Raw genomic sequence first — 16,908 nt, forward strand, 5'->3', positions numbered from 1 at the left:
CACAGCCCCACAGCGCACAGCCAAACAGCCAACCCAGCAAGGGGCAAGACCGGCAACAACAACAACAACAACACACAACACTCACACTGCCGCGCCCCGGCGCATCGGCGGCGGCGTAGTAGGCGGCGACGAACGTCTCTGCCGCCTTGCAGGCGAACTCGACGAGCGTGCGCTGCTCGGCCTGCGCGTCGGACTGCGGCTGCTGCTGCGCAGAGGCGGCGGCCATGGCCGGAGAGAGAGAGAGAGAGAGAGAGAGAGATTGGCGCGCCTACTCTCTGGGCTCGGAGCGCCACACGTGCGAGAGCGCGCGTAGCGACGGCGTAGACGGGCAGACGGACGCAAGCGAGTGGCCCCACACACACACGCTCAGTCTCGCGAGTGGACGTGCGCGAGCGCCAGGAGCGAAGCAGTTGGGTAGTGGTGCAAGGATGGGGAAGAGGTGGGATGGATGATGATGATGGAGGACAGCAAGCAAGCTTCGTCCGTGCTGCGCTCCGCGCGATCTGACAATGGCGCGTGGGACACATCTGGCGCGGCGCGATGCTTATGTCAGCATGATGCGCGCGCGCGCCGCGCGGCGGAGGCCCCTTGAGCAGTAAGAGTCTTAGTGCAAGAAGCCGGCGGGCGGGGGGGCCTCCGACGAGCAACGTCCGCACGGGGGCGGCAGTGGCATGGACCCCTTCTCTCGGCGTTGGCAGTGCCTTTTTCTGTATAGCCTCTGTTTCGAGCTGGATCTTAGAGCTCAGGCTCTGATCTGTGTGGCGACGTCATGTCTGGAGCGGTCAGGCCTTGCGCCCGCCGGCGCGCCATCTCGCACCGAGCCGCGTCGGGCCGCGCACATGGGGCCACACAGCGCAAGGTGGTGCTGCCGACGGGGAGCCAAGCTTGGCCACACCGCCATGCACATTCTGCTACCTCACTCACACTGCACCTGCAAACGCCGAAGATGAGGGCCCCAACGCCCGGGCCACGCGCGCCCAGAGCAGCGGTCGCTAACGGCTCGGCGCGCGCGTGCAGCGTGAGGCGCGCGAGGGGGGGCCTCCGAGCTGTGCGTCTGCTCGGCCATGTGCCGTGCACCCTGCTGAGCATTCCTTCCTTTGGCCCCCCGCACTGGAGGTGTTCCTTCATGACGCGGCCTGCGATCGGGTTCTTGGTCACTTGTCTCTGCCAGCCGCGCGCTCGGCTTGCCAGGCCGAGGCGGACGCCGGGTCAAGCGGGGGCATGCCGCACCCGGCTGCTGCCGGCGCGCGCGCGTCGCTGGCCCCGCCCGTTGCGCGTCTCGTCTTGCGGTGCTCCCAAGAGTTGCTCGTCCCACTAGGCTGTTGAGGAGAGCAGCATGCAGATGCGCGTTGCGTCGTGAAGTTGCGGACCGTCGGCGTTCAGACTCAGCACAAGGAACGCACGGCGCGCGCGCGCGCGTGGGTTATGCCCGCACGCCGTGGTAAGGTCAGCGGGCGCCGCTGTGCCGGCAGGTACCAAGCTGCGTGGGGCCGCTCGGCGAAGGCAACTTCTTGCCTTTCGCAAAGAGGTCTCGCGACTCTCCTCCTCTGAGGGCCTGTGATGCTGGAGCCGTAGCTTGCGCAGCTGTCGTCCGTCCGCTCAGGGTTCAAGCGCGTGCCACGCGCGGGCGCGCCGAAGTCGACGCAGGCCCTTGCGCCTCTGCTACGTAAACTCGCCGAGCAGGCGACCACGCCCACAACTTGCTCTGGCTGAAGCCAAAGGGGTCCAAAGGCCGCAGCCGGTGACGTGGCGTATGTTTGTATGTAGTTTGCTCTGCCCCCTCCGAGGACCCGTGAGCGCTCTGGGCGGCTGTGGCTAAGCAGGAGAGCCGCTCGCGCGTGGTGCCGAGCGGTCCCCATGCAGGCGGGAGGGGCGCCTGGCTTGTCGTACCGAGCCCCGTCTCTGCCAGCTGCAGCTGGAAGAACAACATCCGGCGTTGACCCTCGCCGAGAGCAGGCTTGATCAGCCCTCCTCGGCCTGCAGAGCCAAGCCAAATGGCCGCATTGGGAAGTGCTGGCCATCCCCCGCAGGGCCCCACCGGCGCTGAGGCGGGCGACGCAGCCGCGGCACACACAAACGCGCGCAGCGGGCGCCGAGCCGCCGCCGCCGCCGCGCCATGCCCGTCGACCGTTGGAGGCGCGGCCGGCCCTTGGAGTTGGTCGTCCCACTCGGCGTGCATCACATGTGTGTGCGCCAGCCCGCTCAGCTGCTGCTTTGTGCCAGCCCAGACTACATAGGCCGCTGCCTGCTTGTGCCGCTCCTGGCCCCCTCCCGGCTTTCTGTCCTACCACCACTTCTCCCTTCTCTTGTTCCCGGCACCCTCTCTACTTCTTTCTTAACCCTTCTCCACACATTGGGGCATCTTCCCCCCGCTCGGATCCTCACCTGTCGACTGGCTCGACAGACCGCATCCGCATTCTCCTTTACCTTTTCTTACCGCCGCCTGGCCTTCACTTTCCTTCGCTCTCGCCAGCAGGCCATCCACACTCTCTACTTACTGTTCCCCTTAGCTCTTGAAGAGCATAGCCTCCGCCCCCAGCATCGACATGCAGCCTCGCAACAACAGCAGTGCCACTGCCTCGCCGCGCCGCGCGCGCTTCGACGAGGAGGACTCGCCGCCGCCGCCGCTGCCGCTGCCCGCCGGCGGCCTGGACCACGAGCTGATGCGCGCCGCCTTCGAGTCGCAGGCCAAGGTGCAGCGCGACTCGCAGCAGCAGGCGCAGGCGCAGCAGCAGCGTCTCTCGGCCGCCGCAGGCCCGCCGACGATGGCAAAGGCAAGCAGCACGCCTCGTGGCAGCGGGGCGGCGGCTGCTGCTGCTTCTGCCAAGAGCGCCCCAGAGCAGCCCGGCGTGGCCTTCAATGCCAGCTCGCCGTTTGCCCCCGGCTACTCGCTCGCGGCGAGCGGCGATGCGGAGCGCTCGCGCCGCAGCCTCATGGCGCAGGACGTCAGTCCGCTCGAGCCCGTGCCCGCCACGACGGCGCGCGCGGCGGCGGCGCACTTCCAGATCGGCGACGACGACGAGGCCGAGGCGACGTCGGACGGCGAGGGCGTGCACAACTGGCAGTCGTGCAAGGGCCGCCGCTCCACGGCCGCCTTCATCGACACGCCCTTCGGCCCGCAGCAAACGCCGCAGCACGGCACATGGCAGTCGGCACACAGCGGCCAGCACACGAGCCTGCAGGCGCCGCCCAAGGGCCACAAGGCGCCGATCGGCCTCGGCCTCGGCCACCACCCGTCGTCGACGGCGCCGCAGCAGCAGCAGCAGCACATGCCGCAGCGCCCGCCTCCCACGGCGACGGTGGCGCACCTGCACCAGCCGGCGCACAACTTCTCGCCGCGGCCTCTGGGCGGGCCCTTCTCGCCTCGGCCCAGCGGCGGCGGCGGCGGCGCACAGCACTGGCAGGCGCCGCCCGGCTCGCCGCCCAGCGCCTCGACGCCGCACATCCAGCGCTACGACCCCTTCTCGTCGCCGTCGATGGTGCAGCCCTTTTCGCCGCGCGTGCTCTCGAGCGGCAGCATCAAGTCGCCCGGCCTCAAGCCGGCGCTCATCCGGCGCGAGCAGAGCGTGGAGAACTTCCGCGCCGCCGACGCCGGCGACCCGTGCGAGCGCGGCGTGGTGCGCGAGACGGACGCGCAGGACGTGCGCCGCATCTACAGCGGCCAGGGCGGCTTCACAAAGGCGCTCGTCGGCCTCTACGGCGCCGTCACCGCGCCCGGCGACGGCACGGAGCGCGCAGGCCTGCAGCACCCGACGCTGCGCGAGCGCGCCAGCAGCCAGAGCCTCGGCGGCGACACGCTGCGCGGCGACGACGACGACGACGAGGGGGCCACGTACGCCAAGGAGAAGCGCGCCTCGGCCGACTCCGTCGAGCGCGGCGTGCCGCGCACCGAGCGTCTCATGTCGCTCTCCGCCAACGCGCCGTTTGCCGTGGCGCGGCGGCAGAGCATGGCGTGGACGCTGGGCGAGGACGAGACGGAGCTGGATCCCGACGACCCGCGCCTCACGGGCAAGATCCGCAAGAGCATGCAGCTCAAGCGCGAGGCGCAGTACACGCACCGCCGCTCCAGCTGGTCGTCCGAGACGGGCGACCCCGACGTGCCCATGCGCCGGCGCCCCGCGGCGCCGCGCCGCCTGAGCTTTGCGTCGATCCGCGACTTTGCCAACGGCGGCGGCGGCGGCGCCGAGAACAACGGCGAGGAGGGCTATGCGAAGCCGCGCCGCAAGTCGTTTGACCGCCGCAAGAGCACCACGACGATCACGGCCAACACGGCGCACGTCATGCATCGCCAGAAGTTCATCCTCAAGCTCGCCAAGGCACTGATGCTCTTTGGCGCGCCGTCGCACCGCATCGAGTCGCAGCTCAACGCCACGGCAAACGTGCTCGAGGTCGACGCGCAGTTCATCCACTTTCCCGGACTCGTCATTGCCTCGTTTGGCGACGTCGACAAGCACACGTCCGAGACGCACTTTGTCAAGAGCAAGTCGGACCTGGCCCTCGGCCCGCTGCACGACGTGCACATCGTCTACCGCCGCGTCGTGCACGACGAGATTGGCGTCGAGGAGGGCACCGAGGAGCTGAACCGCCTGCTGCGCGCCGAGGCGTGCTGGAGCGAGTGGAGCCGCATCGGCTTTGCCGCCATCCGCTGCTGGCTCATGGCGCCCATGTCCTTTGGCGGCAGCTTCATCGACGCCTTTGTCGCCGCCGCCTTTGGCGCCATGCTGACATTCCTGCAGCTGCGCGTCACGCGCAAGAACGCCATGTACTCCAACGTGTTTGAGATCTCGACGGCCATCATGATCTCGTTTGTGGCGCGCGGCCTCAGCACGACGGGCCTGTTCTGCTACCAGTCGATTGCGTCGTCGGGCCTGATCCTCGTGCTGCCCGGCTACATCATTTGTGCGTGCCGAGTGTTCCATGTCGTGGTGCTGCATCGCTGACCTTTCTCTCCTTGCCCCCTCTCCCCCCTCCCTCCCCTCCAGTGTGCGGCTCGCTGGAGCTCGCGTCGAAGAACATGATCGCCGGCTCGGTGCGCATGGTCTACGCCATCATCTACTCGCTGTTCCTCGGCTTTGGCATTGCCATCGGGTCCGACGTGTGGTTCCTGCTGGATCCGGCGTCGCGGCAGTCGATGTACGTGCCGCTCGAGTCCTCCACCAAGGTCGACGGCAGCTTCATCCTCGCCAACCAGACGCTGCCGCTGTGGACGGGCAGCTTCACCTTCACCAACGGCACGAGCAACGCGCTCAACGCCGGCACGATCAACTGCGAGCGCCTGCCCGAGTGGCCGTGGTACCGGCAGCCCGTGTCGCCGTGGTTCAACTTCCTCTTTGTGCCGACGTTCTCGCTGCTCTCCTGCTTCAACCTGCTGCAGCCGATGCGCAGCTGGGACCTGCCCGTCATGGTCTTCATCGCCTGTGCCGGCTGGACGGCCAACATGGCGGCGAACCACTTCGTCTTCAACCGCTCCGACGTCGTCAGTGCCATCGGCTCGTTTGTCATCGGCATCCTCGGCAACGTCTACTCGCGCGTCTTCCGCGGCACCGCCTTCACCGCGACGGCCGTCGCCGTGCTCTTCCTCGTGCCCTCGGGCATGGCCATGGCCGGCGGTCTGGCCATGACGTACAAGGGCTCCGACGGCGACCTGTACTCCAACGGCCTGAGCTTTGCGCTGCGCATGGTGCAGGTGAGTCGAGCAGAGGCCCACGGCTGCAGAGCTGCGACTCACCCCTTGCCCCACAGGTCGCCATCGGCATCACTGTCGGGCTCTTCATGTCCGCGCTCGTCGTCTACTCCGTCGGCCGCAAGAAGGGCGGAGCGCTCTTTGCCTTCTGAGTGCGCATGGCGAGGCGAGGCGCGGCGCGGCGTGGCGCGGTGCTCGGCAATGGCATGCTTTCTCGACTACTGTGTGTGAGAGGGGGGGGGGGTGCAGAGCATTGACAGCGTGGCATTGATGCGGTTGAGACGGGTGGGGAGCTATGTACAGCGCGCAGAGGCGCATTTGGTATTTGGGAGAGAGGCATAGGCATGCACAGAAGCACTCGGCGAACAGTCGCGTTCGACTGACGCTCGCGACTTACGCGCTGGAGCCGGAGCTGCCGAGGTGGCGCGTCACTCCCACGCCCCCCTGCTCCTCGTCCTCGCCAGCGTGCGGCAGACGGCCGCCGTTTTGCTGCGCGGCGTAGGCGTCTGCGCGTGCGCGGGCCGCTGCTAGAGCGGATGCCAGCGTCAGCACGGCAGCAGCTGGAGCCTAGCACTCGCTGCAGACTCACCAGCCTCGGCCTCGGCCTCCTGCAGCCGCGCTGCCGCATCATCCTCCGAGCCGAGACGGATGCGCCGCTGCTCGCGCTGGTGCGCAATGTACTTGTGCGCATACGAGCCGAGCAGCGCCGTGCCCTGCAGTGCGATGCTGCAGATGATCGCCGCGGTGCTGCATTGCGAGGTCAGCCATGCGCTTGCCGCAGCTAGGTGTTTCCTTGCGCCACTCACACCTCGGCGGGCCGCGCATGCCGCGGAATCTTGGGGTGCGCCAGCAGGGCGAGGTTGAGCACAATGCCCGACGCTGCCCATGTCAGGTCGCTGAAGGTGAAGATCCAGAGCGAATTGAAGGCGCCGACGCCCATGAGCGTGTAGAATGTCGGCCAGACGGACGCGTCGAGGTCGTGCCCCTTGCCGCCGTCCCACTCGAGCGCCATGAAGAGCTGCTGCCCAAAGTCGACGGCAATCATGCTCACGAGCAGCATCTTGATCGGCACGTGCACAAAGAGCCAGTCGAGGCTGCAAGGGCCTGCGTCAGCTCGGCAACACTGGCCAGGCCCTGGCCACTCACGGGTGGCGCGAGTCGGCGGGCAGCCAGAAGGCCAGCAGCCCGGCGGTAATGAGCAGCACGAGCGTGATGGCTCCGAGCAGCGACGTGCCGACGATGAACGACACGTGCGTATTGATGATCCACGACACGGCCCAGCCGGCGAGCAGGAAGTTGACGCTGCGGAGGGGTGAGCGACGGGCAAGTGCGGCGGCTGCGCAGGCACCACTCACAGCGCAAGACGCACTCCGACGCCGGACGCCAGCAGCTTCTGCTCGGAAAGGAGGGTCAGTAAGAGGGCCAGCTCGGCGTGGAGATCGGCGACAGCTGCGAGGCACCGCGCTGCACGGACCTCTGGGCGACAGCCCGCCTTCGGCCATCGATGCGCGGCCAAGCTCTGCTGGGCGTCCAGGACCTCTGGCGCGACTCCACGCTGCGGGCGCAACGGCCGCGCGCTACCAGGCATCCGCTCCGGCTGCGTGCGACTCGGCACTCCACCCACCGGCTGCCCGGCAAGCAGCGCCATCAGCAGCGCCGCCACTCTGTGCCAGGTGTCCACGCGCTCGCCTCTGCTAGCGTCATCCCACCAATTGGGTCTTTCCTCTTACCCCACCACTGCCCTGCCGTGCGTTGGGTCCTTGCTCACCTTGGTCTCGGGCTTCTGGCCCACGACACAGAGCAGCGCAAAGCCAATCTGGCAGAGGTAGATGACGCTCCAGTAGGCCATGAGCCACTTTGCGTTGGGCGTGAGGTAGGTGGGGTGTGCCTCGCTGACGTCGTTGAGGCGCGGGCGCGTGAGGATGCTCGTGACGATGAGCGTGCCGGCGCTGACGAGGATGCTGAGCGGCGTGAGCACCTGCACGCGCGTCATGGCCGCCGCCGACACGACGGGCGCGGGCGCAGGCATGCCGGGATCGCCCTGCACAGGACGGTAGACGTGGTCGGCGAAGCGAGACGAGGGACGAGACATGGAGGAAGGTGGATGTGGTGAGAAGGCAAGAGAGAGGCGCGCAGCCGAGGCATGCCAAACGCACCCGCTCCGCCGCGCCGCCGCCGCCGCGTCGATCTGCACCCGCATGGCCCGCCGCACAAGCTCCACACGCCGCCGCCGCTGCCCGCGCCAGGCGCGCGACATGCACCGCTCACCGCTCAGCCAGGCCGCCGACGCAGCACAGGCATCAGCATTTGCTGCCTCACTGTCTACTGCTTCATGCTCGCGAAACATGCTCACTCGCTGCGCGACTGCGGCGAGGAGGAGGGGGGAAGGCGAGGCGGCGGCGAGGAGCGCAGCAGCCCGCGCGCCGCCGCGCTCGAGGCGGTGATGTCACCTCGCCGCTGCCGCCGCGCGGCGCCAGATCTCGATCGCCTGCCTCGCGCGCTGCTCCCACGCTGACTCCTCCCGCCTCGCTCCTTCGCTGCTCGCACTGCGCCAGAGGCCTTGCAGCATCGCATGCAGAGAGGCTCAGAATGAGGATGTACGCTCTGCGATCAACAGCTGGCGTGTGCGTGCGCACCTGCTCACCTGCTGCAGCTCCTGGCGCGGCGCACGAGCCGGCGCCTCGCCGCGACGACGCTCTGCCAGCAGCAGCAGCGGCCGTTTCCCACGCACGTCGGCCGTCCGACGCGAAGCCGCATCTCCAGAGGGCGCTCGCGACGCTTTCGTGCGAGCAGCACAACTCTTCAACTAGCGCAGAAGATGCGCAGGCTCACGATGCACACGATGCGAAAGAAGCGGAAGCGAGAGGACGTCTCTGCAATTTCTGGGCGCAACGCCCGTCTGACGACGTCCGAAGGACACGCTCGAGCGCGCGTCGTGTTAGGGGTCTGGCCGCCTCGGCCTCGGCTGCGTCACCTCCTTGAGTGGCCGACCGCTGCGGTCGGCGGCCTGTCTCCGCGGGCCGACGACCGTTACGCAGGCGGAGAGTCTCTCCCTCTGATGGGCGCTGCTGAAGCTTGCTTTGAGCAGCGCCGAAGGGTCGAGCAAGCGCGACACGGCTCGCGTGCCCTGACTCGACCCGTGTCGCCTGCCCGTCAAAAGGGAGCCCCGCCGCGCCCCGCTGCTTCGCCGCACCTGCCTGCTGCCGCGGCTCTGCTGCGGCACGCCAGCACAGCCCCGCCCGGCCTGCTGCGCACCGTATAAAGGCTGCGCCCCCGGCGCTGCCCCCTGCCTCCCGCCACCACCCTCTCCCGCTCCCCTGCGGCGCTCCGCCTCGGCCGTGTCGTGCAGGGTGAGCAGAGGCAACACAGCGCCCGCCCGAGCTGCGCTGAACTGATGCCTGCACCTCAGCCTCCTCGCTCCAGCGCCTGGAGGCCGTCGTCGCCGCCGTCGTCGTCGCCGCCGTCGTCGTCGCTGCTCGGGTGGCGCCTGTTGTGAGCACGGCCGCGACTGCGCATGCGCTGCACTTGACTGACGCCTGCCCCCGGCCCCCTTCTCCTCTCTCCCGCGCCCAGCCGCTGGCACCTACGCTCTGTCCACTGCCACGCACCGCCCTGCCGCTGCCGTTGATCGCTCCTCGCCCCCACCCCATCCCACGCTGCCACGTGCGTCGCCGTGGCACCTGTCGCCTCCTGCTGCAGTGCTGACTACCTGCCCCTCATCAGGTCCGGCGCTGGATGTCTCGTGCCGTGGCCATCGCGCCCCGCGCTGAGTGTGCGCCGCTGCTGCTCGCAACATGCCACGAGCGCATCGCTGACCCTCCCTGCCTCAGCTCGCCGTCCGCGCACGTCGCACGCTACTTCACTCCACCCCCAATCTCACTTCACACGCTCCTTTGCCTCTGCCCCCCGCCACCACACACCACACACATGTAACAGCGCATTACAAGCGTTGTCAGCACATCCCCCCAGCGGGGATGATAATGCGAGACCCCTTCTCGTCCTGCGCTTCGCGATCGTTTGAGCGGATCCATCGCTGTGCCCATCGTCGACTTCGGCTCTTCGTCGTCGCCTCCGACATGCCGTCGTCGTCTTTGTCGTCATCATCGGCCGCGAGGAGCGCGAAGTGATGCAGCATCAAAGGTAAGGAAGGAGTCGCAGTCGATGGCGCAGCGACCTTTTTGCTGACACTCTCAATCATCGTCAGGTTCGACTCGCCCGCCCGCGAGTCTCTCTTCGTCGTCAAGCCGGCCGACACTCGGACATCGTCGCGTAGATATGGTGACCGAGAGTGACTGCAGCGGCGACCTGCAGCTATGGGTGCATTGCTCGCGAGCCGTGCTCGTGCTCAATGGATCCATGAGTTGCCGGGGTTCGCTGCAGTCGTCTTGGACATGAACGTCGCCGCCACGCAAGCCGAGCAAGGCGTGCAACGGGTGGAGGATGCTGCATCGCGCAAGGTGAGAGCCGTGCTTTTGAGGTAGCAAAGGTGCCCCTAGCTGACACTACTCAGCGGCGCAGGCTCAACCTCACCGTCCACTTCGAGCTCTCCGCCGCCAAGCTGACTCGCCGGAGGTCGTCGCGGAGTGGACACACGTCGAGGTGTACGATGTTGAGCGCGTGTCAAGTCGAGGTGGTTCTACACACAAGCGTGTGTCACGCCCAAGACTTGACCTGTGACCGTCGCGATCATCTCGCAGTGCTTCACTCCGCCATGCAAGCCGGTCGAGAGCAGCGAGGAGAGGAAGACGCGACGTCGCTGACGGTGAGCACAATGCCTCGGACATGCGCGTAGCTCGTGTGACCGTCGCTGACTCTCTCCGTCAGCGCCGAATACGACGACAACGAGCGCTCTTCGACCGCCGAGCCGTCTGCTTCAGGACGTCAGTTTGCGCTGCTTGTCTGCGATGGCTGCATCTCGACAGAGACGAACGAGCACGAGCCGAGACCGTGTTCGCCTCATCTCTGTCGGGTTGTAGCTCATTGCAGACCTCTCGGGCAAGCTCATCGCCGTCAAGCAGGCCGACTGCCAGCAACACAAGACCGGCTCCTCGACGTCGCTGCGCCTGTACGAGAGCCACTAGACGCATGCGGCCGTCGAACTTTGGTGCAGACTCGGTAGACCAGCGCTTGGCCGCCTAGCAGTCACGTTTTCACGTGGCTGCTGAGCGCCCAGCCGTTGCTTCTTCCGGTTCTGAGCCACTCTTCGTCGGTGTCATGCGTGGAGCGGCCGCTGTGGACAGGCGCTGCTACGATCGCCTTCATCGAGTCCTCGCTCATCGACTCGACGCTGTGCATCGCTCTGGAGCTCGCTATCGCCCGGCGCTGCTCCGGCTGAGATTGACTTCGTCCTCCCATTCGAGGACCACGCAAGCGTCGCCACGTCGGCGTTTGCTTTTTCCTCGGGATGAGAGTTTGTCTTCAATCTCCGCCGGCGCGACGCCAAGGCCCAACTCGCCGGACTTTGTCTTCGTCGCCGTCGCCGCCTCGACGGAGTCTTCTGGCGCTCGAGGACGACTGGCTCGGCGCTGCACGAAAGTGAGCTCTGCATCATCAGGCTGAGCTGCACAGTGACCCGACCGCTGACGCTCGTGCAGCACCGGCAGCGGCCTGTGACGTAGTGGCAGAGTGCACTGTAGAAAGAATTTTGTCATCCATCGCTGGACAGAGAGGTCTGGACTCCAGGCGTCTCTTCTCAGCGGAGGATCGCCTTCTTCTTGCTACAGTGCAGACTGTCTCGACGCCGCCGAGAGGCAGAGAAAATCACGTCGACCTCGAGCTCAGCTTCGCTGCCGGTGCCGCATCGGATGTCGCCCAGCCCTCTGTTCAAGATCGCGGCAAGGAGAGCATGCCGGCGTTGCGATGGTCGACTCATCGGCCTTCGCACGCCCGGCAAGCTTCCTTCGCTGCTTTCTTCGACTCATGTTCGGTCTCATCCGAGCGCGTCATCAAAACTCGCCTCGTACGCGTTGGTCTTCTGTACGGTCTTCGACACGTGCCGACTCGCAAGACCGTTTGCGTCGCCATTCGCTACGGCGGCGAGCAGGTGAGCTTCACATTTCGCAGCGCTTTGAACAGAGAGCTGACAGCACCGAGCACAGCAACCGTCATCTCTTCCGGTCAGAAGCTTGCTCGCGCCCGTGCCATTCCCCGCGGACGGATGCCATCGTCTCTCGAGGCCAGCAAGCAGAGTGCGTGATCAAGAAAGAAACCAGCACGCAGTGCCCGCTCACGCCAGCCCAGATCTTCGCTCGCAGCAGCCTCATCGTACACGGCTCGGCTCCCTCCCCTGTCTCAACTGCTTCCTCCACACGAAGCTCGAATAGTGATGCATTCTTCTTTCGTGCTGCCCGCTGTCATGCTACAGACTCGAGCGAGACGCTGCGCTCTGCCTTGGCGTGGAGGGGCGCGCGAGCGCGGATGGAGAGCGTGGGAAAGGAGCGCCTCGTCCGCTCGGTCTGTGCGCACCGCCGCGCGCCGCTCGAGCAGCCTTGCCCTCGCTCCACATCTTCCAGCGCCATCTCGGCCTGCTGTCCCTTTCGCTGCTTCCACTCGCACGCTCTCCCGTCATGCCCGTCGCCAACGGCGGCAGCAGTGCCGGCGGCAGCGATGCGGCGCACGCCGCCGCGCCAGCCGGCTCCTCGTCTGGCGCACCGGCATACCGACAGCTGCAGTTCTACGAGCCCGCTCGCATCCGCGATGCCGCCGACCTGGCGCGCCCGCCCGCTGCGCTGCGCCAGCCCAACCTCATCGCTGCGCTCTGTCGTGCGCCCGTCTGCCCGCCGCTGCCGCCCGCGCCAGTGCCTGCAGCTGAGGCTTCAGGCTCGGGTGCGCCCGAGGCCCAGCCGAACGCCGCACCGCCCACCGCCGCAGTGCTGCTGGCCGACATCTCGGGCGACGTGCATGTGCTCCATCCGGCCACGTACGCCCCGCTGGCGCGCTGGAGCGCCTACGCACACGGGCGCGTGACGCACCTCAGTGCCGATGCGCGTGGGCGTGTCGTCACGCTCGGCGAGGAGGACGGCGTGCGCTTCCCGGTGCTGCGGATCTGGGACCTGCGGGTGCTGCAGAGCGGTCCCGAGTGGGCGCCGCGTCTGTTGTGCGAAGGAAAGGTTCAGCATGGCAGCAGACCGCATCCGGTGAGTGCAGAGGCGGGCAGGCAGGGCGTTAGGCAGCGTTGTGCTGCCCAGCGCCGGGCGAGACACACCCGCGGCTGACTCTGCTCGCTGCGCAGGTCGCGGCGCTCGCGCACACACCCTCGCTCTCGTACCTCTCGCTGGCGCTGGCCGACGGCTCGGTGCTGCTCCTGCGCTCGCTCGACGCCGTGCTCCAGACGGCCACGACAGCGGCACCCGGCGGTGCGCAAGCGCCCGTCGCGCCACTGCCCAAGTTCAAGGTCGTCTACCAGCCCTCGAGCGGCTCGTCGGCGGGCGGCACTGAGCCCGTGACTGCGCTCGGCTTCTCCGAGACTCTGCCGGCTGCCGCTCCCGCCGAGGCCCCACGGCGTCCGCGCGAAGCCTCCTCGCGGCGTCGGCCAGCCCGTGCAGCTCCGCCATCGGCGTCTGCCGCTCCACCAACAGCTGCCATTGCAGTGCAGCTCTTCATCGTCACGCTCACGCGTACACTGCGCTACAACGTCCTTGGCAGCGGCGCTGGCAGTCCCGCCGCTGTCATCGACGACGTCGGCTGCGCGCTGGGCTGCGGCGCCGTCGTGCCTGGCGCGTCCGCTGCGGCATCGGAGCTGGCTGGCAAGATGGTCGTCGCGCGCGAGGAGGCGATCTATGTCGTTGGCCCTGACGGGCGAGAGGTCTGCCTGGCCTATGAGGGTGAGTGCCGCGGGAGTCACGGCAGCCGCACCCTGCTGACTTCAGCACAGGCCCCAAGTCGTCAATACACCTCAACAACACGCAGCTGGTCATCGTCTCGCCTCCCATGGCGGCCTCGGCCGCCTCGGCATCAGCAACGGTGCGCAACCACGTCAATGCACGGGATCGGCAGGGTCACAACTCTCCGCTCGGCGTGTCGCCAGCGGGCCGACCGCCGCCGCTCAACGGTGCTGCCGGCCGGCGAGGCAGTGCGGCGCCGAGCGAGGTCGCCAAGGTCACCGTCTTTGACCTGGACAACAAGCTCGTTGCGTACAGCGGCACGTTTGAGGGCGGCGTGAGGCTCGCCTGGACGGGCGAGAACGGCGAGGTGCTCGTGCTCGGCGACGATGGCACTGTGAGTCTGGAGCTCCGCTGCTGCAGACACCCGCGCTGACACGTCTCTGACAGCTCACGCGGCTGGAGGAGAAGGCGCTGCGCGCCAAGCTCGACCTGCTGTTCCGCAAGTCGCTCTTCCTCGTCGCCGTCAGCGTGGCGCGCTCGCACGCGGCCCGCAGCGCCGCGTCGGCGCCGAATGGCGAGGCGCCGCCGATCGATGCGCTGCTCGGCGACATCTTCCGGCGCTACGGCGACCACCTGTACACCAAGGGCGACTTTGACGGCGCCATGGCGCAGTTCGTCAAGACGATTGGCGTCACGCAGCCGTCGTATGTCATCCGCAAGGTGCGTGGCGCACTGCGGAGCCAGGCGCTGCAACTGACATGCCATTACCGGCGCAGTTCCTCGACGCTCAGCGCATCAACAACCTCACGACGTACCTGCAGGAGCTGCACGCGCGCGGCCTGGCGAACTCGGACCACACGACGCTCCTGCTGAACTGCTTCACCAAGCTCAAGGACGTAGCATCGCTCGATCGCTTCATCAAGCGTCCCATGCCCGGCAGCGCAGGCGGCCACGAGCATGGGCCGCACGAGGTGGATGCCGACGGCGAGACGCCGCGCGAGGAGCTGCCGTTCGACCTCGCCACGGCGATCCGCGTGTGTCGGCAGGCGGGCTACCACGGCCACGCGGCATACCTGGCCAAGCGCTACCACGAGCACGACGAGTACATGCGTATCCAGCTCGAGGACGCACATGACTTTGAGGACGCGCTAGGCTATGTGCGCAGCCTGCGTGCGGCCGATGCAGAGCTGTACCTGCAGCGCTACGGCAAGCTGCTCCTCGCCGAGCTGCCGGACGCCACGACGGACTTGCTCATCGAGCTCTGCTCTGGTCTCTTTAGCCCCAAGCCCATTGCCGTCGGCGCGGGCATCGCAGCAGCGCAAGAGCGCTCGGTCGCTGCGGCGTACCTCTCCTATCTGCAGGTCGGGCACTATGGCAAGCCAGCAAATGCCTCGGCGCAGCAAGAGGCCACAGGCGGCGCCGGGACCAGTGCGTCGACGCCAAGCATGCCCGCGCACACGTCGGAGAGAACCTCGCTGGCCATTGAGCCGTACCACCTCGACGGCGTGGCGGAGAGCAACGGCGCTCAGGCGCCAGCCGACGCGTACCACACGCCGTCGCCGCGCACGTTCTTTGCGCACTTCATCCGGCATCCGGCGCACTTTGTGCGCTTCCTCGAGACGGTCGCCCTGGCGCGCTGGGGGCAGAGGGTGGACATGGACACGCACGCTGCGTCACACGAGCCGCTCTCGGCCGGCGCACTGGCGCCGCTGGCTGCCACGGCGGGCAGCGATGACGAGGTCGAGCGTGCGCTGCGCGAGCTGGGCATGGAGCCGAGCGACGACGTCTTTGTCGATGAGGACCACAAGGACCAGTGCGCCATCTGGAACACGCTGCTCGAGCTGTACCTCGCCTCTGCGCGCGACAGCAACGCCGACCCCGACGCGCCGGCCGCATTGCTGCTGCACGTCGAGCACGGCCTTGACGGCGCTCAGCGAGGCGAGCGGCGCGAGCGTGCGCTGCACCTGCTCGAGCAGCACGAGCAGCTGCCGTACGACATTACGCAGGCCCTGGTGCTGTGCTCCATGGAGAGCTTCACCGAGGGTCTCGTGCTGCTGTACGAGCGCATGGGCATGTACGAGGATGTGCTGCGCTTCTGGATGGACGCCAGCACGGCCGCAGGCGCCCGCGACGAGGCCAGCGCCAAGGTCATGGCTGCGCTCTGGCGCTATGGCCCGTCGAGTCCGCAGCTGTACCCCATGGTGCTGCGCTACCTCGTCTCGTCGGAGGCGATCCTGGAGCGCCACCACGCCGATGTCGCAAAGGTGCTCAAGCACATCGAGGATGAGGGCCTCATGGGCCCGCTCGAGGTCGTCCAGGCGCTCGGCCGCACTGGCGTCGCGAGCGTGGGCATCGTGCGCGAGCATCTGACGCGCGCAGTTCTGCAGGAGCGCGAAGAGATCGAAGCCGTGAGTGTGCAGGGCAGTGCCTGCATATGTGCTGTGCCTGATACATGCTCTGCAGGACCGCCGGCTCATCGACTCGTACCGCGGCGAGACGGCCAAGAAGCTGGCCGAGGTGGCCGAGCTGAGCGACGCCGATGCGCCGCGCGTCTTCCAGCTGACGCGCTGCAGCGCCTGTGGCGGCCAGCTCGACCTGCCGAGCGTGCACTTTATGTGCAAGCACAGCTACCACCAGCGCTGTCTGGGCGACAACGAGGCCGAGTGCCCCAGCTGTGCGCGCTCGCATGGCGTGGTGCGCGAGATTCGCAGGAACAACGAGGCGCTTGCGGATCGGCATGAGCTGTGAGTCGAAGGTGCCGCAGATGTGACGCGCGCAGGCTGACCATGTCCGTGCTTCGCAGCTTCATGCAAGAGGTCGAGGAGGCCGACGACGGCTTCGATGCGGTGGCACGCATGTTCTCCAAGGGCATGTTTCAGGCTGGCCCAGCGCAGTGATGTCGGGGGGGGGGGGGCGTAGCAATCACCGATGCGCTGGACAGCTATACTCCTCTGGCTTCCATAGGGGCGCGAATTGCGCATCACCGGGCCTTCTGTGGCCGGGCAGAATGAGCACGGCGCCTCTCGAGAGCTCCGGCAGGTGCCTTCTGTAGCCAGGAGATAGGAGCTGGAGCACCGCGACTATGCTGTCTGGCTTGTGCACGTCGCATCGCACGTCGCAGTTGCTGCTCACCGCGACTCGACTCGCTTGACGGTACGCCGGGCGGCGCGTGGCGCCTCGCTTTCACACCAGCGCGCCGCCGCATGAGGGCGCCAAGGCTGCGTGCCAGCGTGTCGCTTCCCACGCCCGACGCTGCAGCAACGGGCACGGCTCACGCCGGCTCAGCCAGCAGCGAGTCGAGATACGGGTTGAGGCCATGCCTTGAGCTCAGCTGCTCGAGGGTGCGCAGAGCTGTGAGGCGCTGAGATCGGCCCAGCGGGAAGTCGTCGGCGGCAGCGCTGC

The 16,908-nt window shown here is 67.6% G+C and overlaps 5 protein-coding genes across 5 annotated transcripts in view; 3 read left to right on the forward strand and 2 right to left on the reverse strand.

Annotated features, from left to right (window-relative positions):
- The window catches only part of FA09DRAFT_331265 (NTF2-like protein), a 2,105-nt gene extending 1,869 nt beyond the window's left edge, over positions 1-236 (reverse strand). Inside the window, exon 1 of the mRNA XM_025742947.1 lies at positions 86-236. Within this exon, the coding sequence (XP_025596648.1) occupies positions 86-226 (141 nt within the window). The 5' untranslated portion in view covers positions 227-236. The remainder of the gene's footprint in view (positions 1-85) is intronic.
- Positions 237-3,947: 3,711 nt separating this feature from the next.
- On the forward strand, positions 3,948-5,835 carry FA09DRAFT_300022 (DUF1212-domain-containing protein; the record flags this gene model as incomplete). The annotated part of the gene is made up of 4 exons (XM_025740315.1): positions 3,948-4,072; positions 4,247-4,899; positions 4,983-5,686; positions 5,743-5,835. 4 exons carry the CDS (start codon positions 3,948-3,950, stop codon positions 5,833-5,835), a joined length of 1,575 nt encoding a protein of 524 aa, XP_025596649.1.
- An 83-nt stretch (positions 5,836-5,918) lies between these two features.
- FA09DRAFT_331266 (hypothetical protein) lies at positions 5,919-7,779 on the reverse strand. The gene is made up of 6 exons (XM_025742948.1): positions 7,452-7,779; positions 7,039-7,076; positions 6,830-6,985; positions 6,490-6,777; positions 6,273-6,430; positions 5,919-6,210 (listed from the first exon to the last, which is right to left on the reverse strand). Exons 1-6 carry the CDS (start codon positions 7,773-7,775, stop codon positions 6,077-6,079), a joined length of 1,098 nt encoding a protein of 365 aa, XP_025596650.1. The 5' UTR covers positions 7,776-7,779; the 3' UTR covers positions 5,919-6,076.
- Positions 7,780-9,712: 1,933 nt separating this feature from the next.
- FA09DRAFT_87085 (hypothetical protein) lies at positions 9,713-11,125 on the forward strand. The gene is made up of 4 exons (XM_025745876.1): positions 9,713-9,823; positions 9,888-10,140; positions 10,194-10,445; positions 10,508-11,125. The coding sequence occupies exons 2-4, from the start codon at positions 9,997-9,999 to the stop codon at positions 10,820-10,822; spliced, it is 711 nt and encodes a 236-aa protein (XP_025596651.1). The 5' UTR covers positions 9,713-9,823; positions 9,888-9,996; the 3' UTR covers positions 10,823-11,125.
- A 1,060-nt stretch (positions 11,126-12,185) lies between these two features.
- Positions 12,186-16,899, forward strand: FA09DRAFT_310560 (hypothetical protein). The gene is made up of 7 exons (XM_025740634.1): positions 12,186-12,819; positions 12,915-13,506; positions 13,557-13,900; positions 13,954-14,226; positions 14,283-15,914; positions 15,970-16,250; positions 16,310-16,899. The coding sequence occupies exons 1-7, from the start codon at positions 12,250-12,252 to the stop codon at positions 16,401-16,403; spliced, it is 3,786 nt and encodes a 1,261-aa protein (XP_025596652.1). The 5' UTR covers positions 12,186-12,249; the 3' UTR covers positions 16,404-16,899.
- The last annotated feature ends 9 nt before the right edge of the window (positions 16,900-16,908 follow it).

This window comes from Tilletiopsis washingtonensis, assembly GCF_003144115.1.
Source record: "Tilletiopsis washingtonensis strain MCA 4186 unplaced genomic scaffold FA09scaffold_17, whole genome shotgun sequence".
NCBI lineage: Eukaryota > Fungi > Basidiomycota > Exobasidiomycetes > Entylomatales > Tilletiopsis > Tilletiopsis washingtonensis.